General features: G+C 35.9%; 1 protein-coding gene across 12 annotated transcripts in view; it reads right to left on the reverse strand.

The window, feature by feature from the left end:
- Window positions 1-403: 403 nt before the first annotated feature.
- The window catches only part of WAC (WW domain containing adaptor with coiled-coil), an 81,582-nt gene continuing 58,215 nt past the window's right edge, over window positions 404-23,770 (reverse strand). For 6 of the 12 annotated variants that reach the window (XM_023632382.2, XM_023632381.2, XM_023632385.2 and 3 more), the window contains 7 exons: window positions 14,149-14,394; window positions 12,600-12,722; window positions 11,505-11,653; window positions 8,873-8,991; window positions 7,188-7,374; window positions 5,319-5,446; window positions 404-3,572 (listed from right to left, as the gene is read on the reverse strand). In XM_023632382.2, the coding sequence (XP_023488150.2) occupies window positions 3,503-3,572; window positions 5,319-5,446; window positions 7,188-7,374; window positions 8,873-8,991; window positions 11,505-11,653; window positions 12,600-12,722; window positions 14,149-14,394 (1,022 nt within the window). In that variant the 3' untranslated portion in view covers window positions 404-3,502. The remainder of the gene's footprint in view (window positions 3,573-5,318; window positions 5,447-7,187; window positions 7,375-8,872; window positions 8,992-11,504; window positions 11,654-12,599; window positions 12,723-14,148; window positions 14,395-23,770) is intronic. The other 6 variants (XM_070255237.1, XM_070255235.1, XM_070255241.1 and 3 more) reach the window with 1 other exon arrangement.

Genomic DNA, 23,770 nt, shown 5'->3' on the forward strand with positions numbered 1-23,770 from the left:
GAGACTATTGGGGCCGGTGCTGCGGTAGAGTGGTTAAGTTCGCGCGCTCCGCTTCAGCGGCCCCAAGTTTCGCTGGTTGGGATCCTGGGTGCGGACATGGCACCGCTCATCAGGCCACGCTGAGTCGGCGTCCCACATACCACAGCTAGGACTCACAACTAAAATATACAACTATGTACTGGGGGGATTTAGGGACAAAAAGCAGAAAGAAAAAAGAAGATTGGCAACAGTTGTTAGCGCAGGCCAATCTTTAAAAAAAAAAAAATGTTGAGACTATTGAAACATGACTACCATTAAAATTTTAACAGTAATCTGGTATTTTTAGTTTCCTTGAATATAAATGCAAATGCAAATTATGCATTCTAAGGCTTTCAAAAGAGACTGTTCTGAAATAACTGCACAATATAGTCAAAACATATTTATTACTTTTTAGTGTCATTTTGTACACTCCAGTACAAATACAAGAATATAGCCATATTTACAGATATTGAAAAGCAATCTGTATATTCAAACCCTGTATCTAAGTACAGTAGCTTTAAATTCTGAACTACAAGAGCTCTGGTTTGCAGAGTGAACTCCTTCACGCCCTGCCTCCTCCCCTTTGAAATAATCTCTTGAAGCTAAGGCTGTGTTTAAACAGAATAGATTGCTCTTGAAATGGGCTAACAGTTCATTCTCCGCAGTTTTAAGCACCTCCTTTTCAAGATTTTACAAGTGTGAAACATATATAAAATTTAGAGGATAAAACCATTCATTTGGATTATTAAAAGAAGCATGTCTTTAAAAAGGGTGGAAGCATGCAGTTTTCAAGGTGCTTAAAATCTGGTTATAGTCCAAGTTTTAAAATTAAAAGTTAATCAAACTAGTTAAACAGAAAACAAAGGGAAAAAAGGAAGCTGGTTCTTCAGGGGAAATACTAACAGGCTTACCTTCACAAAATATATTTTATTACAGTATCAGTTTTTAAGGTCTGAATGTAATACTACTAATGTCCTTTTTAAAACAAAAATCAAAACCCCGAGGTTTCCGAAGGGCTATTCATATTTGTTTGCAAATGAACTGAACCAAGGTGCCCACCAAAATGAGATAGGTGTTCAAAGCCAAGGCAACAGGCCAACTAGACAGTCTCAGAGATTATGCCGATTTTAATAAATATCCCCTGGTTAACTCAAAAACGTTAGTAGCTGGACACCCATGTCTGTATTAAAGTGAAATATTTAATATGATTTACTAAAGAATAATAAGTGAATCAAATATTGTAAAAATATTTCCAAAAACTTTTAATTTTGTTTAAAAATTCACCAAGAAATTTCAAATTAGGAATCTTCTCCTATATATACGTGAGCAATTCATTTAGGAATGTAAACATTTGTTAAAGCAAAGGAATAAGGTGACATAGATCAATAAACTATTAGCAAGTCAAATTCAAATTTACCTTAAATCACAAGTCAAGCTGTTGTCTGACCAAGTCAAGCTGCTATCTGATCAGAAAATATTTGCATACTACATCACAAATTGCTCACTTCTTTCCCGGAAAGACAGAGGACTGCATCTGGCTTAACATAGTTCTTCAGTTTCATTTACATGCACTAACCAAGTCCAGCAAATGTTAACAATCTCACAGGTATGAACATTTCATGACGATAATTTATGACATGTCTTTTCTTACATTTTGAAAGTACTCTCAAGTTACAATAAAAAAAAAATCAGTTGCCAGTATAAGATTTTAATTCCTCTCAATTAAACTGGAACATTTTTTGTATTTTAGAAAATATCCATACTATTGCTTACAGTTTACTTTTTAAAATTAAAAAGCCTGAGCATTATCTTCTATACTTTAAATATGCTTAAAGCACAAGAGCAATTTCAGAAGTTTAGTATTCCATAATGTAATCACATTAATGTCTATCATCACAAAATAAGCCCTTGGTGCTGGCAGTTCTGAAAGCACATGAATACATCTGCCTCAACAGGAAAAAAAAGTCTCTAACTCAGGTAAGATTTTCAAATTAAAAGATTTTTCTGCATAAAGAAACCCTTGTTATTTGATATAATACTGGCAGTGTCATGCTAAGGCCATGTGACCAATATTTTAGCAAAGAAAAAAAAAGCCAAGGTAATTTTATAGTAGCAATAGTTTCTTTTTTTATTTTAATATACTTTAGGAAACAATATACAAAGCTGAGCTTTCCCGCCATTTCCAGACAACAGCAGGAAGCTCCAATTACACAAACTGAGCGTTTTGTGATGGCTAAGAACAGGAGTCAGCACCAGACTCGAACAGTTAGCTACAACACAAGCACCCTTCAAAACGAAATGTCGTAACAGCGAGACAGGTAACCAAGGCTTAACGAACGACAACCACTTGGGAAGTGACTCAATCATTCTTGTTGAATTTCATATTTCATTAAATATCTTATACACAATTTCCTGTTAATATGCTTTAAACAAAACCTCCCTTAAGGAATTATTTCAATTAAGTATAAATAGTCAACAAGAATAGTTCTGATAAAGAATCCCCAGGTAGTTCAAATTCTAATATGCATTGACCGAAGGAAAAGAAAAATAACAATTTTTGTTTGTTTTAACATGTTTATTACAACAGATACAATTCACATCTGACTAGCTTTGTTTCCTCTTTCCCCTCCCACAACCATGTTCATTGGGCCATTTCCTCATAAGCGAGCAATCCATGTACTTTCAGCACACATGCCCAGCAGTACTTTTCAGTCCATTCTAAGAGGGTGCAAATGGATTTCAATAATTTATACAAACAGTGGGTTATGCTCAATCACTGCAAGTTGAAGCTACTGTACAGAGGAATGAAAGGTTATAGAAAAGTGCCATAGCAACAGTGCCTTAAGAAGGGAGAAAAAGAGGAGCTTTAAAAAATGGACAAATCAGATCGAGGATTTCAGAGGGAAATGGAACACACAGGAAATGAAAAACATTTCTCTGCAAAACAAATGGAGAAGCACTGCTCTTGATCAGGTGCAAGTGTGAAAACAGTTGTTTCATGATATTTTGTACACTGCCGATATGGTTCAAAATCGTATCCTTAGACACAGATCGCCTGGCGCTTGCACTGAATTTTTGAAAATGCAAGATTTCTGAATGATAAATTAACCCCCCAAATTTTTTTTTTTTAAAAAAAGCTAATTTTGCAGACAGGTTTACATGTAAAAGGCTAGGTATTTAGCCACCTCAGCATTGATTAGTTTTGGATGTCTAAGCTCTGTTACACATGGCTTCCCATGGCTTCACTCTACAAAACATATTTACAACGTGAAGAATACATCTACAAGAAATCTACATTTCAAGGGTTTTACAAATCAATCTTGTATCTTTCCCCTGAATTGACTCTCACAGACCCCGTCCCCTTGTCATTTCCTTTGCCCAGCTTAACGGTCCAAAGTCTACTTAAATGCAGCTCAAAAATGTTAAGATTGGGCAATAGATTTACAGTTCCTGTACTCAAAACCATGTGCAATTATTCACATCTTCACACCATGAAGGAATTCTGATTTTTTAGCTTTTCAAGTTCCTTAATTTGTTGTCTCAAAAATAGTATCCTGAAAAATAAAAGAAGGCATTAGAACCTGTGTTGTCATATAAACGTTACAGAAAAACCAAATTTTTAATGACAGTATCTTATGAATAACTACTAGTTAAGACAAAACAATTAAAAACTGATTAGTCTACAGTTAAGACAAAATAATCATTGAATATATGTAGTGCTTCACTGTATCATCACACACACACACACACACAAAGCAGCAGATATTAAACATGAGATAAACCTACATTACATGTTTTCTGGGCCACAATACAGTAAATCTAGGATTAACCAGATGCAAGCAGCTCAGTGTTTTGAACAACTCTTGTCAATATAAATGTAGGTTCATAAAAATGGAGCCAAGTCAAAGTCCAACTGACAAGTATATTTAAAACAAAAGATAAAACACAAAATCCATAGCTAACTAGATTTCCATAAACTTCAGAAAATCACTCCTTTTCTGACCCCTCTCTTCTGTGAACTATGCCATTTATTGCCTGTAGCAGTGAATTAGGCATAATCATATATTAGCTTGATATCGTGTATACTGTTTCAATAAATTGCAATAAATAACAACATAATTTCCTAAAAGTCAAAACATCTGTTTAGCAAGCCAAAATGAACTTTTATGCTTGTTAGAACTACTTCCAGGGGCTGGCCCAGTGGCGCAGTGGTTAAGTGCGCATGTTCTGTTCCGGCAGCCTGGGGTTCACCGGTTTGGATCCCAGGTGTGGACATGGCACAGCTTGGCAAGCCATGCTGTGGGCAGGCGTCCCACATATAAAGTAGAGGAAGATGGGCATGGATGTTAGCTCAGGGCCAATTTTCCTCAGCAAAAAGAGGAGGGTTGGCAACAGATGCTGGCTCAGGGCTAATCTTCCTCAAAAATAAATAAATAAATAACTTTTTTTTTTTTTAAAAAAAGAACTACTTCCAGAGCAATCCTAGAGTAAAAACTTCCTAGTTGATATTCAAAAAGTACCTCTAGATATTTTAGTAATTGAAATAAAAATTTTCTTTTCCAAGTTCACTATAAATCCCAACTTGGTTATACTAAATATTTGTGGTTTCAAAACAAGATTAACTCCACCTATGACCCAATGACTTATACAGACAGGACGTGAAGCCACTGAAGTTTGTCCTCATACTGTAATAGGCACTTAAAAAAATATCTATATGATTTATCAGGGTGTAGATATCCTACCTAAGTTATAACAGATTAAGAATTATGAGACAATAAGAGTTCAGATACAAACAATAAGAAAACACTAAGATATACATCATTAGAACTGTTGGGACAATTAAATCCCTACTGCAATTTCCAAGATACCAGTGACACAAGAACAATGTAGACAGTAATTTGAAATTTTAACTAAAATAAGTACCCTCACCAGTAGAGTGCTACCCTCAATTCAAGAGGGGACCCTTTATAATGAGTTGATATCAGCAATTCACTTCTCAAATATTACTGTATCTTAAAGAGTTATAAGAAAAAAATCCAATGAAGCATTTAACATGGGTTAAGAGAAAAAATCTAGATGCCATTCACCAGGAATATTATTAAATTATGGAAACAAAGTTAGATAGCATTTTGGAATATGATACAATATACTAAAAAGAACTTCAAATTTCAGAAATAAAATTTGATTTTTCAGTTCAATTTAAGATATAGATATAGATATATATATATAGATAGATATATATATATATATATATATATAATGCTAAGAAACATAAAAATTTATTTCACCAAAAAGCTTACCTTTGCTCTCGCAAAGTTGCTTGAATTTCACATACTCGGACTAGAGATCTTAAATTTTTTAACTCAGTACAAATTTCTGACATGTGAACACTTCCCATGTTATGGGCTTCTTCTCGCAATCTCGATGCCTATAATAAAGAAATGAAAATCACACAAAATATGTCACATTCACATACAAAAAATAAAACATTAAATTTCTGAGTAGAACTTTACACAAAGATTACAGAATCATCTTTTTCCCTTTAAGTCCACAAAAATGGGGTGAATCTACTGCGAGTTGTTCTTTTTTTTTAAAGATTTTATTTTTTCCTTTTTCTCCCCAAAGCCCCCCGGGGTACATAGTTGTGTATTCTTCGTTGTGGGTTCTTCTAGTTGTGGCATGCAGGACGCTGCCTCAGCGTGGTCTGATGAGTAGTGCCATGTCCGCGGCCAGAATTCGAACTGACGAAACACTGGGCCGCCTGCAGCGGAGCGTGCGAACTTAACCACTCGGCCACGGGGCCAGCCCCCTGCGAGTTGTTCTTTTAAAAAACTGTCTCTAATGGTGGAAGGTACTTAAGATTTCCCCTTTAGGTTTCTTAAAATATTATTTCCAATCTCAGAAAAGTACAGCACTAGGACAGGAGGACTAATGATGTGTAGTTAATAAAAGATGCTGGGGGGCTGGCCCAGTGGCACAGTGGTTAAGTTTGCACGCTCCACTTTGGCAGCCTGGGGTTCGTGGGTTTGGATCCCTGGCACAGACCTACACACCGCTCATCAAGCCATGTTGTGGTGGCATCCCACATATGAAATAGATAAAGACTGGGGCTGGCCCCATGGCCGAGTGGTTAAAGACACATGCTCTGCTTCAGCAGCCCAGGGTTTTGCCAGTTTGCATCCTGGTATGGACCTAGCACCTCCTTAAGCCATGCTGAGGTGGCGTCCCACATAGCAGAGCCAGACGACCTACAAATAGAATATACAACTATGTACTTGGGGGCTTTGGGGAGAAGAAGAAGAGGGGAAAAAAAAAATGGAGGACTAGGTACAGATGTTAGCTAGGTTACCAATCTTTAAAAAAAAAAAAAGCAAAAGAGGAAGACTGGCACATATGTTAGCTCAGAGCCAATCTTCAGGGGAGGGGGGATGTCAGGGGGTAGGTGGGGGTAGGGTGGCAGCTGGGTCAGCCAAAGCAAGTTCAGGTATAACACTGATAAAAGGGCCTCACTGTATTCACATTATCATGAGATACACAACCTATCTCTGTAAACTTACAGAACACTTCAGACAAGACAGTTATCTGATAAACAGGAGAAGCCAATGGCAGTAACTGGAATATCCTAAGGTCCCTCAGCCCATAGCAAAAATGCTTCCTAACTTCTAGTAGCTAGTCTAGTGGGAGAGTCATAAGATTAACAGTACTAACAGATTCTAAAAGTACCAGAGTGGCAGGCTGAATGGAAAAAGCACACTGGCTTTCAGCCACATCACTGTATCAACTGGGTGAATTTGGTATCATGTATTTGGTCTTAAGGGCCTCATTGGTAAATGGGAAAACTCATTATTGCATTGGTTAGCAGTTTTAAGAAGTGGAGAAAATTAACATAAAGCCCTTAGCACAGAGTTAAATGCTAAGCACTTGATAATGGTAGGTATAACAATAATTACATTAAAATATTTTATGTGAAACCACAAAAAGTTACCTCATAAATACCCTAGAAGTACCTATCAAATATTTTATAAAATGACTATAATCTAATTAGAAATTAGTGGTTTTAAATATAGGTTGAATTCAGTGGTCCAGATTAGATTTTCTAACAGTAGAATTAAGATATATTTTGCTAGTCATCTGAAGGTAAAGCATCTGCTGTGAATCATGTAACATACCTGCTTCTCCGCATGATCAGCAGGCCATCCTTGAACATGTTTGATGAGATTTTCATTGAAGTGTGCTGCTAGCGTAGGTGTTAATGAACACGTAGGTCGGGCAGATGAATTCTGTGGTACAACTGCTGCATTTGATGCATTACTACTAGAAGTATGATTTGGACCAGGTGATGGGCTTCTCTGGCTACTGGAAGAGAAAACACAATTGTATGTGTAGTATGTTTAAAAGTAGTTTCTGAGTATCCTAGAAATTGTCAATACTTTCTAATAGTTTAAAGATACCCAAATTCCTAAGAAAAATTTATTTTAACATCAAATAAATAGAATTTAAAATCCAAAGTATATTTTTATCATACATTCGTCAATACACTTTTGGGGGAAAAAAAAGACACCTTTAAATACTAATGTCAGAGTCAAATTCAAATAACAGTACTCTCCAAATGTGAGAGCAGAACCTGCTGATTTTGAATACTGCAAACACTAATAAGAATGTAACTAAGAAAAGGTCACATTTTAACAATTGTAGATATACGGCACATCTGAATATTATATCTTAAATACATGTAGATAAGGAAGGGAAAAATATGTTGTCTTTGTTTAAACAACAGAACAAAGTACTGAATCAGAGGATGAAGTAATGTGAAGCAAAACACAGGCATATCATAGGATAGCAATGAATGAGTTTAGTGGCAAAATAACACCAAAAAAGTAACACTCTGAAATTGGTTATCTTCTTTTAAAACTGTATGGTTTGGGCTAGGGTTTGGGGAATATGGTAGTGAGAACCAAAAATTTAATCACCCAAGTTGATTTCCTACCTGCTTCACCAGACTTGGCTCTGAATGAATTTCAGTTATTTCCAAAAACTAAATCTCCCAAAGGATGAAGAGTTTTCATCACTGAGGATATTTAAAATAATACTGCAGCCTCTAAAGACAATTTAAAAGAAGAATTTCCCAAAAGTGTTCTGAGCAATGGCAACATTGCTGGAGTAAGTAGACAGCTTCCCAAGGTGATTATTTTGAAGGGAACAACTCTCATTTGGATGTGTAAGTTCTGAAATGCTTGTTTAGAAAACAACAATAAAAACAACAGTTGAATTATTTTGCCACCTCATAGCAAGAAATAAAAATAGGAAAATCAATCAAATGAAAATCATTTGAAGTTGTATCGTTAATTAATAAAGAACAGGGACAACAAAATACAGCTCTAACTGACAAGCAATCCGTATAGGGTCAGAGTTGAAGCTACCAGGAAAGCTGACACATACCAGTTGGAAAATACTGGCCCATGTTTTAGGCATGAGATCTTTGACTTTGTCAATATACTCAAATCTAAAACTGCTATGAGGTTAAAAATGATGTCATTTACAACAAAGTATTATAAAATCATGTGCCCTCTTTATGCAAGTATCATATACTTTGTTACTCCCATATTTCACTAAGTGAAATTCTAAAGAAAGAGACACTTTCTTCAAAATAACCCAAGCTTCACTCCTAGAGACAATAATCTACTTGTAGATGAGATCTGTCCTTGTAGATTTTATAACACAAAACTAAATTAGGCTATCCATGGATTCTTCCAAGACCAAATTCTATTATACACACATATTTTAATATTCGAACAATGCAGCATGCCATATTAAGGAAAAAATAATGTTATCTCAACACAGAGTATCAACCTACTTTGAGCGCTGAAGACTTCGAGGAGAGACAGGTTCATGACCTTGCTGCTTGTCAGCAGTTACAGGCTGCTGTGTGGCTGATTGTGAAACTGGTCCTTGCTTGACTACTGGAGTACTGACCTGAAATTTCAAAATCTAGTGAGATGGGCTTCTATTTATCACACAGGGCAAACAGCATGGAAACCAGATAAAAGCAAAAGTTCTATCAATGAAACTTTCCAATTATTTATATTCTTCAGTGATTTTTAAGCTAACGAGTCGTCCTAATTCTGTTTCATAATAAGATTAATATTCGTGATACAGACATATTTAATCATGTAAACTGTCATTTACATATCCCAAATCCACATACCTCTCCAAATGTAGTTAATAATCTTAAAAACACTGTAAAATCTAGACATTTAAAAAAGTAGAATCAAATGAGTTTCCAAAGGTGGTGTACTGGGAAGAGAGTCAAGATCTGAGACTTAGATCTAGTTTCTTCATACAATGGCCCAGGGGCACCAAATTACTTTCTGAGCACACCAGCATAAGAAAACAGTTCTCCTTGGGGCCGGGCCTGTGGCTGAGTGGTTAATTTGGCGCGCTCTGCTTTGACGGCCCAGGGTTTCGCCGGTTCGGATCTTGGGCGCGGACATGGCACCGCTCGTCAGGCCACGCTGAGGTGGCATCCCACATGCCACAACTAGAAGGACCCACAACTAAAAATACACAACTATGTACCGGAAGGCTTTGGGGAGAAAAAGGAAAAATAAAATCTTAAAAACAAAACCCCAAAACACCCAGTTCTCCTGATTTTGAGCCCAGTTTTCTTTACAATACACTATAATACCTCTTCTGATTTACTGTTACTTCTCTATCAATAATAATAAATGTTACTATATCATGCAAATACAGCTGCTTGAATCCCAACCACATAAGTAGAGAAATGTATAGACTGCTCTATCAAAGAATGAGCCTACATAAAATTCAACTTGAATGGTTTTCATAGAGATGTTACCCTAGAGAGGCAGACCAAGAGGTCTATGACTGCCAGTGGGGATACATACACTATTGATAGTCAGATGCCGCAGAGAGAAAACAAGCGATTTTAAGTCTCAAAGTAAGGCACAAAGGCAGATAAAGCCAGCTGTGATTAAGTCACATCCTCCGGCGGCAGAGTTTTTTGTTTGGGGTTTTTTCTGGATGATTAATATTCTCTCAAACAAATGTGGATAGGCCTGCTACTTCTGAATATAAAAGAACATGTTCTTTTATAAAAAACATTTTTATAAGTTCTACATAAGATCAAATGTCCACTTATTTTTAAAAATGACTACAAAAGGTTTTTGGATGTAAAACTGATAGCCATCTGCTTCAGGGATTTGAAATGCTAATTTTATAAATGACTGTAAAACTAACACTACCACTTAGTTCACTTTTAGTCATCATTTATTGTACTCTTAAGATACCACCCTGATGCTAAGTTTTGAGCTCTAAGAATAGGGTCTCTTTTGCTGAAACTCACATTTTAATTTTTCTCCCATCAAAATACAGGTAAACAACACGGAACTGAATAAAAAGCTCTAACAAGAGTAACTCAGAATTTAAAAAAAATCAATCTAGATCGACCCTGAAGCATGTATAATAAATGGTTGAAGTAGGGAAGAAATGAGCCAATAGGAAGACCTAAAAGCTGGCCTACCATCAATTTCAAGCTATGTTTCAAGGCATTTTTATTTTTAGGCATCTGCCTACGATTTTATTTGAATAAGGAACTCTTCAGCAGAAAGTCTGAAACAGCCCACTATTTTACAACAACTAAAAAAAATTTCCTCCTATATTTACCATTGAGTAAATACAGACAAATCTCAATGTTTTACTGGTGGTATGCTACAAAGCAAAAAATGGGTATGATCGGGTTTTGCCCATGAATTTGTGGGCCAAACTCAAATGATGTAATACAAAATTTGACTGCAGCACTGTAAAGTCCTGTTCACAGACCAGTAAGAAGACACCAGCAGTCTTCTAACTCTGCTCTGAGGAGCCATCCATGGAAGATTTTGCTTGGATAAACACAGGTAGTACAGCTTAGTAAAATGGGTTCTGTTTCAGAAAGACCTAGGTCTCAAATTCTGACTCCACCAGACAAACTAGATTTAACCAAAAGTTTAGTTTTCTTATCTGTTAAATGAGGCAAATAGTGGTTGATTCTCATGATGTCAAAGTTAAATACATATAAAGTTGTTAGCAGAGAAACAGGCTCATTTCTGAAATAAAAGCATGGGAAAAAAGTCACTGGGAAACATGTCCTCTCATTATCTCTTACAGTTTGAAAACTCTACAAATATTAAGACTCAATTAGTATATCCTTCTTTATCCCGCTGTCCATGTTAGAAACCCCAACGCCAATAAAGAGAATAGAATCAGTGCATAAAAGTGGTACAGATGTAACTCCCTCCTCCATCTCCCAATTAACTGAGATTCTAACCTGCATCTGTTCACACTCACTGTCATTCACTCCACCACTATTTCATTCTCAAAAAGGGTCTTCCTACAATACAGACTCTAAATTCTAAATTCTAAAACATTATTAACTTGTTTTTCCAAAAGTAAGTGGTTTCTTTTCCAAATTTCCCTCAAAGGCGACATACCTTTGGCTGTGATGAAACGGGAGGAGTACTAATCAAAGGTTTGATAGGGACTGTGTTAGTTTGAGGTGTGCTTATTCTTGGAGACACATACGATCTTGGGGATGATGCATCAGATGTTAAAGACATTGGAGACTGATTAGATGGCTGGGCTGTAAAAGAGTGAAGTAATTAATTTCAAATAAATCCAAAACCTCTGTAATATATGTGGGGGAGATCTTTGCATCTGTCTACATGTCCCATGTCCCCCAAAGAGAAAACTTATCTGAAAAAGTCAGAATGAGGTACTCACTGGGGCCACACTAAATAAACGAGCTGTGGGACAGAGATAAATTAGCAAACCCAGTGCAGGCCCCCTCTCTCTTTCTAAGGCTGGAGCAAGAAGGTAAGCCTGAACCTATTCTCACATGAAGGCATCCTCACCATCCTCATTTCTTCTTTCTTATTCTACATTTAGGTCCCGTTATGCCCCTTAGTCTCCTGCCTCATGAGGCTAACCAGAGGGTTATAAGAGTCTTTTCACAATTATACTTCAATTTTAGACCACGTATTCCTGCTCATTTTATCAGCTTTCTGAATTGGGGCTGGGGAACAAGTCAAAATGACCCTTTTCATTTCCCTTTTGTTCCTAAGTGTATCTCTTTCCACTGGATAGTTTCACGGAGAGGAAGGATAGCTAACTCAAGGCAGGACTCTTGAGCATTTCTGACTAGTTTTTCTAGTCAAAAACTATCTAACATCAACTTGAACCAAATTTTCACTCCTAAAATATATTCAATGTTTCACAAAGATTGAAGGCATATCATAGTTTACTTTCAGCTTTGGAGTAAAATATCTTACTAACAACTTAAATTCTGAATTATATGTATATACACTAATACAGATTTGATGACAATACTGTAAGATAAATTTCAAAGCTTGTTCATCTAAAAAGAAAAGGTAAATGAAAATACCATGGAATAAAATAATGTTAAAAATCAAACATAAAATAAAGTCATTATTGTAGCTAATGTCTTCAAACTCTTTTTAAAAACTTGTTATTAATTCCCTTCCCCAAAATCAAGATACAATTCTAGAGATGCCTAAGAATATGAATACCTTGTGTGGAGAGTTGCGCAGCTTGAGAGATCAAAGACGTTATGTTGAAAGCAGATGGTCCAGCAGTGAGAAACTTATGGATTATAGACTGCAGTGAGGCTTGTGTCACAGCTGCTGTAAGAACTAAAAACATTTCATATCTTAAATTCAAATAAAACACAGAGGCATGCATGGCATTAGCACCAACTCGAAAACTCAAGAACCACCCACCCGAAAGTGCGGTGTTTGAACCCAGAACTCTCAAAATCAAAGTCAAGAAGAAAGGCGTAACATAATAGGTCTAGACATGTGAAATGATCTGAGGCAGAGGAAAAGAAATTTAATGAGTTTATAATAAACAAAAACTGTATTCTTTACACTAAACTTTAGGTGTTCAGTTAAAAAAAACTCCTCGATGAGACTCTTTAAAAAACAGTAAAGTGTGTTCACTGGAACTTCTGATTATACCACAAACCTATCCATATAAAGTGTGGAATACATGACACGGAATTAACTGGATAAATGGTAGCTATTTCATGTAGCTGGTTTATGAGACAAGCTAACCATGCCCTACATCAGCACCCACCCCAACAATCTTATAAAATGGATATTAAAAAAGCTGAATACTTAGGAATATCATGTATTTTTGAAGCATAAGATCTTTGATTATTGACATTTTCCTACGCTACCGTTTCTTCAGTTTGTTGCCCCACTTTGCCTAGTAAAACGTTAACAAATGAAAGAATGGCACTGCTATCTTAGAGAATAAAATCAAAATACAGAAAAGTTGAGGACAATAAGAATAGAAGACTAATGACCAAGTAGCCTGAGATAGCTCCATTTTTAGGACAATGCTTGAAGAACTTAACGACTTAACACTATCAAATATATTATATCAAAGTGTACACAAACAGAAAATTTTGCAACGCTCTTCGTATTTAATGGTTGAATCTGAATGTTTTACGAATTAAAACTACATCCACTTTTATTCAGACTTCTTTGAGGTGGCTGCCTAAATACTTTAGTAGCATACTGAAATGCAAGGTTGGAATTAACAATGCAATAAACTAGGAAAAATAACAAAATGTTATCTATTACCTCCCTTCTCAAATTTTTTCCAAGTATTCTAAGAAGGGACTACCCGAATTCCTACTCTTTTAGTAACTAGCATATTTTTAATATTCCAAATAATTAATTACCCATACCAGAAGGTTTTTTTTGAAATATGGCGGATATCAATTTTTTTATATCGGTTTTAGCAAACGTTCTTTGCTTCATTTTTACTTAAAAAAAATCACCACAAACATTAAGCAGGCAGAACAGTTTATCTTCAGTAACTACCAGGTACATAGTAAGTCTTGAAAACTATATAGAAAATCCAGGCTATTGCTAACTTGATTACAACACCAAAGGCCTTAAACTGTGGGGAATATAAATTTCAAAGAATGAAGTTCAAATGGGCACTTCAAAATGAAACAAAGACTGTTCCTAAACTGAGGATTTAGTTACTAGTTACATAATTTTGCAAAATGCACATGGATTTTTAAAACTTGTTACTATGAAAATTTACCTTCATTTATTTTGGATATGTCCACATTAGAATTATTAAGTTGCAGTGTGGCTTGCAAAGCAGGAAGCAACTGTCTAAGAAGATTTGGGTCCTGAAGTAATGGAGGTATTGGTGACTGTGGAACAGGAGAAACAGGGATTGCTGAAGCAGATGTTGGAGGTGCAGATGTGGGATTCAGTCCAGAGGCAGAAGACGTGGAAGGAGTTGTGCAAGAATGTGATACAGATTTGTCTCCTGACGTAGATTCTAGATAAAAAGGAAATAACACGGCTGAAAAAATTACTTGAAAAGAGGAAACTGGAACCAACACCAAACAAGCAACTTCCATGTACCAGGCACCTAACTCAAGTAATCTCATTTAATCTCTACAAAATAGCACACAGAGGGGGCTGCTCAGTAAGTATCTGACTAGAAATAATGAGGTATGCATTTTTATATCCCTATTTCATAGGTGAGAAAATTGAAGAAGAAAGATTACATAACTTGTTTCAAGTCACAAGACCTGGTAAAGGAATAATTCAATCCCATCCATGTCTGATTTCAAAATTACCATACTGTTTATTAGTAATGCTGTCTCAAAACACAGTTATGTACTAACCACACAATCAAGAAGCTTCTGTTAGGATAAAAGGACAATTCTCCAGAATTTAACTTATATGTCTGATACAATAAGGTGAAAGTGTTTATGACCACAAAAACAACATGACAGTGACTTTAATACAAATCAGGATAGGTACCACAGTGAGCAACCCCATATGGGCTAAGGATATTGATAAGAGGAGACTCCTACTTTGAACTTCCTATCCTTAACTATTAAGCTTTAGAATTACATCTTTTCCTTTTGTAATTAAATATATAAGGCAATGAGCTTTTTATCATTTAAAGATTATTAGCACTAAAAATGACATTTTTAATTGCAAAAAAAACCCCCACAAAATCCCCAGCCTCACTATTTTAAAAAAATTAAAAATGTGTAAAATATGCATGAAAATTCTATTACCTGAAAGCTGTGATTGTAAATTATTTATAAAGAGTCAATACAAGTGCAATCAAAACCCCAATAGCATTTTTGGTAGCATTTGACAGGCTGATTCTGCAACTTATTTGAAAGAAGGAAAGGCTAGTAACAGCCACAAAATTCCTGAAGAAAAAAACATGGCTGGTGACGTGCCTTAAAGATATAAAACATTTATTTAAAACAAAACCAATTAATGGTAGACTAACCTTTTTTTTTTTTTTTTAAATATATTTAAGTCTTTAGAACTAGAAGAGGGAAACAGAGGAAGGTATCTTTGACATCAGGATGCAGAAAATTACAAAAACCAAAAATTAAACCTAAAGTATTGGTAACCAAAATATTTTAAGGCACTCCTGTAAATCAAAAAGGACATTCATAGAAAAGCGAGCAGAAGACATGAAATGAAAAGACATTTTACAGAAGGAGAAACCTGAATGGTTAAACAAACTGAAAGACACTCAACTTCACTGATAATCATGAAAATGCAAATTAAAGCAACAGGATAGCCTTTCCCGCTCACCAGATTGACAATAATTTAAGTCTGACACGGGCCAGCCTCGTGGCCAAGTGGTTAAGTTCCTGCACTCTGCTTGGGTGGCCCAGGGTTTCGCTGGTTCGGATTCTGGGTGCAGACATGGCACCGCTCATCAGGCCATACTGAGGTGGCATCCCACATGCCACAACCAGAAGGACCCACAACTAAAAATACACAACTATGTACCAGGGGGCTTTGGGAGAAAAAGGAACAATAAAATCTTAAATAAATAAAGTCTGACAACATCAAATGTTAGCAAGCAGTAATGGGAACACTTAACATTTCTAGTAGAGACTAAAACGATCTAATCACACTGGAAAAATAAGTTGGCGTTATCTAGAAAAACTGTAGATGCACACGCTTCATGACCCAGTAATTCTCCTTAGGTACACACCCTTAGAGAAACTCTGATTTACATAAATCAGAAGAAACATTCGACAATTTTTATAACAGTATTTTGCTTATTTTAGCAAAAACTAGAAACAAACCAAATGTCCACCAACAGGAAAATGAACACAAATTGGTATCTTCATACCATGGGACTTCACTAATACAGTGACTTTAATGGAGGTAAGAGAGAATTAGAAACAGAGGTCCCATGGTAACGACATTAAGACTGGACTATTCAAGATGTTCATACATCTTCTCTCACAATATTGACCTAAAGACTAAATATGAAAATTTGCTAAAGTATCTTTAATTTTCCATACATACTCATTTCTTGAAGATTTTCAAGCTCATATATATGTTATATCACTGAATTAAAACTGCTATTATGATGTATAGAAGTTTTAGGAACACTGCATTTGAATATTACACTGCTACCTAATAACTAGATGTTCATTTTCAATTCTAGGAACTAAATATTCATTAACCTTCATGGTCCCAGAGATGCTGGGAATTACTAAGCAAGCTTATTGAAAAGGGACACCTCTATCAGCCTTTTTACACCACTCCTGTAAGAGTCCAAAGAACTAGGGGAAATAGCTCTTACAACATGGACCTCATAGCTGCTTTAAGTTCATTTCAAGGATGTGCTGATCAATTATGATGAACTCAGAAGGCCTAAGACATTTTAATTTTTATAAGGCAGATACTTTAATTCTCCTAATGCATACATTTTAAAAGACGGTCCATAAGTCTAAGAGACCACCTATCATTTTCAGCTTTGCTGTTTTGGATTCACAGACAAGTATAAACTTGAATGAACTAAGATTTTCCTTGTGAAAACCTGCTGTCAGTTATTACATTGTATGGGGCAATTATAGACTACAGGAGCAGTTTTCTCCAGATCATATCCCTTAAGATTCAGCTTAGGGGCGTCTTGATTTATGATTAGAATGAATCAAGTTCTGTATTTTTACATCCTGCATGAACAATTAAATTAGTACTTAGATCCCTCTGCAATGATCCTTACTCCATTATTACTTTTACTGTGGTTTTTGCCTGCTTTCAATGACAGGAGTTGGAAAAGAAGGTGTGAGTTGTTTTCAAATTTGTTTTGGTGCTGCTAAATCTATCCACAGATTTGAAAAATTAATACAGGCTTGAAAATTCTTCAATGTTGCTTTTAATGCAAGAAAAGGAAACATTCCAAAATAAGGAAACTAATACATATTACCATACAGAAATAAAGTCACAAAAACTAAACATCCTTAAGTTGTGATTTTAATACGGAGAGATTTCTTCTGAGAGCTTTGTGAGAGACGATGGATGAAGAGCAAGGCAACCAGTTGATACTACTTAATACTTATGGGACCTTCGAGCAAGTGACATTTCTGAAAGCCAGAATTTCTCTATTAAAAAGTCTGATTTTGAGGGGCTGGCTCTGCAGCCGAGTGGTTGGGTTTGCGCGCTCCGCTGCAGGCGGCCCAGTGTTTCGTTGATTCGAATCCTGGGCGCAGACATGGCACTGCTCATCAAGCCACGCTGAGGCAGTGTCCCACATGCCACAACTAGAAGGACCCACAACTAAAATATACAACTATGTACTGGGAGGCTTTGGGGAGAAAAAAGGAAAAAAATAAAATCTTAAAAAAAAAGAAAAGTCTGATTTTGAGTATGAGTTTTCAAAAAGAAATGCTATCACAATCACCTGAAAATTAAAAAAAAAAACACAACAGGCTGGCCAAGTGGCGCAGTGGTTATGTGTGCAAGTTCCCCTTCTCGGCAGCCTGCAGTTCGCTGGTTCAGATCCCGGGTGTGGACATGACACCACTTGGCAAAAGCCATGCTGTGGTAGGCATCCCACGTATAAAGTGGAGGAAGATGGGCATGGATATTAGCTCAGGGCCAGTCTTCCTCAGCAAAAAGAGGAGGATTAGCAGTAGTTAGCTCAGGGCTAATCTTCCTCAAAAAAAAAAAAAAAAAAAAAAAAACACAAAAAACAAAAAACAGATACCAGGGCTCCATCCCAGATCTAATGAACCTGGGGAGACCCAAGCATATGTTGAACTTGTAAGAAAGAGCTCTATGGGTGATTCTGGCACCCCTTGCTGGTTATGAAAAAACAGATCAGAGAACTTCCCAAGATTCCTTTTAAGTTTAAAAACAAAATGAAACACAACCAAAACAAAATTAAAAACACAGCACAAACATGGAGGACTGAATGGAGAAAGGGTAAGATCAAAGACAGAAAAGCTAACCTACACTTTCTGGCAGGTATTCAGCATGCTATTTTCACTAGTAAAAAATAGCTCCATTCATCCCCTCTCCCTAAAAGACAACCATACAAAAGCCCATCCAAAGCATGTTTTAATATTATTTGCCTCAATCTACAAGCAAAATGGAAAATAACTGACTTATTTAATAATTAATATAAATATAAAATGCTATCTTGAAAGGTAATCTTAGTTTCATCACTAAAATATTATAAAAGCAAAGTATCGGTTAGGTGCTCCTCCTGTGTTCAGTGAGCCCTAACACAGATCTATTTATCTTACCCAGAATCTTCTATTATGTAGTTTACCATCTCTCCCTTCTATGAGAAAATGAACTCCTGCAGGAGATGAATTTTGTTCTATCACTGTAGCCCTGGTACAAAATGAGACTTGGCACCAAGATGGCATCAACACGTATTTGTTGACTGGATGCCTGATTCTGCAATAAAAGCCCAGGTGCATGTGAATGTGCTCTTTCACTTAACCTCTAGTCTCAAAACGTTGGCTAACAGGGAGGAGAGTCGAAGGTCTCCATAAATAATTGACAAAGCAGACAATAAATGGCTCACTTCATGCTATTTTCATAAAGCTGAGTAACATTATACAGTCTTTGAGACAAATTTAACTCATTTGGACTTATTTTAAATAATCTTATAAAATAATCAACCACTTTTTCCCGCCCCCACACAAAGGCAACAAAGCTACTGTTTGAAACAAGTACACAATCACTGAGTGTCTTTTCTACACAGATATTTAATTTTCATTAGCAGTTCTATTTGTCTAAAACCTTTTAATCTAGAATGTAATCTGTTAGGATGTGAGGTTAATACACCTAATCACATGTTCGTACAGATTTTTTTTTTTTAAGGAAGATTAGCCCTGAGCTAACTGCTGCCAATCTTCCTCTTTTTGCTGAGGAAGACTGGCCCTGTGCTAACATCCACGCCCATCTTCCTCTACTTTACTTGTGGGACGCCTACCACCGCATGGCTTTTGCCAAGCGGTGCCATGTCCGCACCTGGGATCCGAACCGGAGAACCCCAGGCCGCCGAGAAGAGGAACGTGTGAAGTTAACCACTGCACCACTGGGCCAGCCCCTGTACAGATTTTTATCAAATGAAACAAAAGAAATATCTGGATCCTTGAAAATAGCTAAAGACAAATAATGAGTTTACATAAGAGAAGTAATATAGTGTTTTACATTACGAAGCCATTTCAATAGGCTCTTCTGCTTTTTAAGAATATCAACCTCTAGTCTCATTCCTTAAATGCAAACTTTCCCAAGCATTCAAGAAACCCAGGTTACTTTAAGCATTTTTTCACAATTAGTCTTTGGCAGTAGAATGGTATCTGGTTTTAGCGCTAGCATTTTAATCGTGTGTGTGTGTGTGTGTGTTTGCACCTAGGATCTTTTTAAGGATATTTAGTGATCTCTTGCCAGGCTATTTTAAACTTAAATGAACTAAGTCACTTTCCTACCCGATATTTCTATGACTTATAGATCTCTAACCAATTCTTTACTTTAATATGAGCCATAAAATAAGTAGGTTACCCTTTGATTTTAATTTAAATTGTGTATATTTGTTTTGATAAAACCTTTTTCTCTTCCTTTATGCTTTTAATTATGTTATTCATTTATATTTCCAATTTTTGCCAGTAGAGGGAGTAAACTACCAAAGACTAGACTTCATATAGAAATCTATTACTAAAACCTAACTTTTTAAAGGTTTAAAGTACTATCATTCACTTCTTCTAATTATAGGCACCCTTTCAAAATATCCGACAGCATATACCAAAGTCAAAATTTGTTTCTGACCTACAATTTTTCTGGTATGCCAAATAACTCCTTTTCGATCTATAAGAAGATCTAAAAAGACAGTGCACTTAGAGAGTAAAAGGTACTAATTGCATTTCTAATCATTAATTTCCCATGATGTTCTGACAGCTGCTGTATTAATACTGAACAGCACATGTGAACAAAACTCTGACTACTGATACCACAACAGCAGCCTGCTTGTTCCACTGGGTAGTAGTGGTGTTACAAAGAAGAGTACAACATGGAGAAATTATAAAGAAAAACAAGGTATACAAGTGTAGTAGAAACAAACATAAGATTGCTAGGTGACAACACATGGTATATAATCTGTGACTTTCATTTTAACTTACTTTTAATTTTATAATTCATGAATATTTCTAATCATGTATCCATACAGAACTTTTTCTAAGCATTTAGAAATACACATAAATAAAATGTTGAAATTTTATAACAAAGATATATTTTTGCAACTTGCTTTTTTATTCAACTGAGAAAATCTTCATGGTAATGCATACAAAGGATAAGCCTATTTCAAAACTTTTCATAGATTTTACTAAAGTGACCTCTGTAATACCAACTTACAGACTTCACCAACTGTCTCCCTGAATTCAACTGTTAATTGTCACTAATCCTAAGGGTGAAAAAAAATCTCATTTTAGATTAATCTAATTTCCCATGTTTTGCTAATTTTTCTCTTGATATTTTCTATGCTAATAAAATATACATAATAAAAAATTTACCGTTTTAACCATTTCTAGGCTTACAATTCAGTGGCATTAAGTATATTCACATTGTTGTGCAACTATCACCACTACCCACCTCCAGAATTTTTTCATCCTTCCAAACAGAAACTCTCCACCCAGTTAAACAATAGCTCCCCATCTTCCCAGTAACTACTATTCAACTTTCTCTATGAATCTGCCCATGCTGGGGTACCTCACGTAAGTGGAATCATACAGTATTTGCCCTTTTGTGTCTGGCTTATTTAACTTAGATAAGGTTTTCAAGGTTCATTCATGTTGCAGTATGTATCAGAATTTCATTCCTCTTTAAGGCTGGGTAATATTGCGTGTATATATACCACATTTTATTCTTTATCTGTTGATGGACACCTGGATTGTTTCCACCTTTTGGCTATGGTGAATAATGCTGCTATAAACACTGCTGTAGAAATATAAATACTTGTTTGATTCCCTGGCTTTCGATTCTTTTGGTTACATACCTAGGTGTGTAACTGCTGGATCCTATGCTAATTCTATATTTCAATTATTGAGGGACTGCCAAACCATACTCCACAGCAGCTGCCATTCTACACTCCTACCAGCAATGCACAAGGGCTCCAACTTCTCCAAGTCCTCAAAACCACTTGTTATTTTCCACTGTTGTTTTTGTAACAGTCATTGTAATGGGTGTTTATTGACTAGACCAGACTAAATTCCTTCAGTAATGTATTCAGTCATTAAATAAAACGAGTCAATCTATGGCCAATCTTCTCTTTTTTCATGAATGTTTAGTAATCCTAAAAATTATTTTAAAGTAAAGCAACAGAGGGATGAATGAGGCCCACCACAGCCAGTTACTAACCTTCTGTTGGCTATAAAAAGCTACTGCCTTAACACATACTGAAAAGCCTTCAGGTTCATTCAAATTTCACCCAGTCTACAAATACCATCAAAATACAAAAGAGAAATTTATTCCAAGTGACAAACTCACACCTCATATTAATGAATGACTAATCTCCCTCCCAGTAGATTAAGACTATGGAACCAGCATAACTATGTGAATATTTAGACATGCTAATCTTCTGAGAGCTGGCTTAACATCACTGAATAGGTCTGCTTATGTGGTTTTGTTTACTTTTCAAGCTTATCTACGCTAATAAATCATAACTCTAAAATACTAAATAAGAAACTTGTTAATTAAGGTCATTAAACTCTTCTGACTCTGGCATTTATTTGGCAAAGGAAAGAACAAGCACCCATATCTCTTGCCTATTTTGTCATTTCACAAATCTGAAAGGGAGGGTGGAGTTAGGTCCAGTTTAGAATGGTCAAAGGGGTACCAACAATAAAAATCCGTTTTAGATATTTTTGCACATCAGAGTTTCTGTTATTTTATTATATGGTTGTCCAATAAACTAATCTTGCCCAGAGAAGTTCAAATGTTACCCTAACACAAACAGATACAGATCTAAAAGGAGGTACCTGACCCTCTTGTTTTGCCCTACCTAACATCAGGATCGTTCGCTGCAAAACCAGAGCTTCACAGCTTCTCCACACTTTCTGTCCCTCAAGCAATCATATACTTCGATTTGTTAGGTTCTTTTTCTTGAAAGACACACTGGCAGTAAACAGATCTAAATCTACTGCTGGTACCCTTTAATTAGATGCACAACACACATAACATTCTTCTTTTTCTCCAAGTACATTTTTAAACCATGACCAATGCAGGTGCTTTCCCAACCCTCAACATACTCACTACCCTTCTTTCAGTTATTCATCCATCTACAACAAATATTTACTGATGACTATTACTTTTTTAAGCACTAGGGATAGAGCAGTGGTTAAGAAAACAAAGATCCTGCTCTTGTATTATTTAACACCGTATCCTACTGTTGACATCCTTAGATACAGTTCTGCTATACTATTAGCTCAAGAGACCAATCTTATTTGAACCATCAACCTCTTACTAAAATTATTTGTTAAGGAAAATCCAAACAAGCAAATCACTATGTTGATGAGAAGAGTAAACAGTAAGTTTAATTTAAATAAAGTGGATGTCTCCATTGAGAAAAATATATGTATTTCAAATCAATGGATGCTTCACAAATTTAGACTAACTGGAAAACAATCTGAAAAGATCCAAATTGTTGTACAATTTACTTAAGGAAATAATATCGTCTTCAATTTACATGCCCAGAGACATATTCGGAAATACTGTAAAATTTTCCCCATATAAATAGGCAATTCCAAGGTAACTGAATTTCTTCCTATAAGTTTAAAATCATATATAAAATTTTCATACAAAGTTTGTCATTAGCAAACATACTTTGCAGAATTTACACTTGAATCACCTATGACTTGTCAGGAATTCTGAATAACCAGAATCCAATCTGTTGTGTCTTTCACTACCTACAATTTTGTGGAAAGCTGCCTCTAATACCATGCGTTTAAACTGTGGCAATGTTCAGGCTCTTCATCTCTAAGAGATAATACCTTCCCTCAAAGTGCTGTTTTAAGGAAATAAATGAAAACGTATATAAACACTTAGCATCAAACCTAGTAAGCAGTTATTTTTTAATTAAGTTTGTCAAGAATGGTGCTTGAAGCATGGAGGGAGAGGGAAGAGGGGGAACAAAGAACAAGATAAAGTAAAACATAACATCTAACCCTAAACAGGACACAGTCTAATGGAAGGAACTAAAATTACAATGCGCTAAGTGCTATAAGAGACCGAGTGTTTGGAAAACACAGACTGGGAGACGTTAACTGACACTGAGAACCCAAGGACTTACAGAAAGAGTACTGGCTCTGAAAGAAAGAGTACTGAGTTCAAGAGAATGGGAATGTGGGAAAGAACATGTCCTTTTCAGC

This window comes from Equus caballus, chromosome 29, assembly GCF_041296265.1.
Source record: "Equus caballus isolate H_3958 breed thoroughbred chromosome 29, TB-T2T, whole genome shotgun sequence".
Lineage (NCBI taxonomy): Eukaryota > Metazoa > Chordata > Mammalia > Perissodactyla > Equidae > Equus > Equus caballus.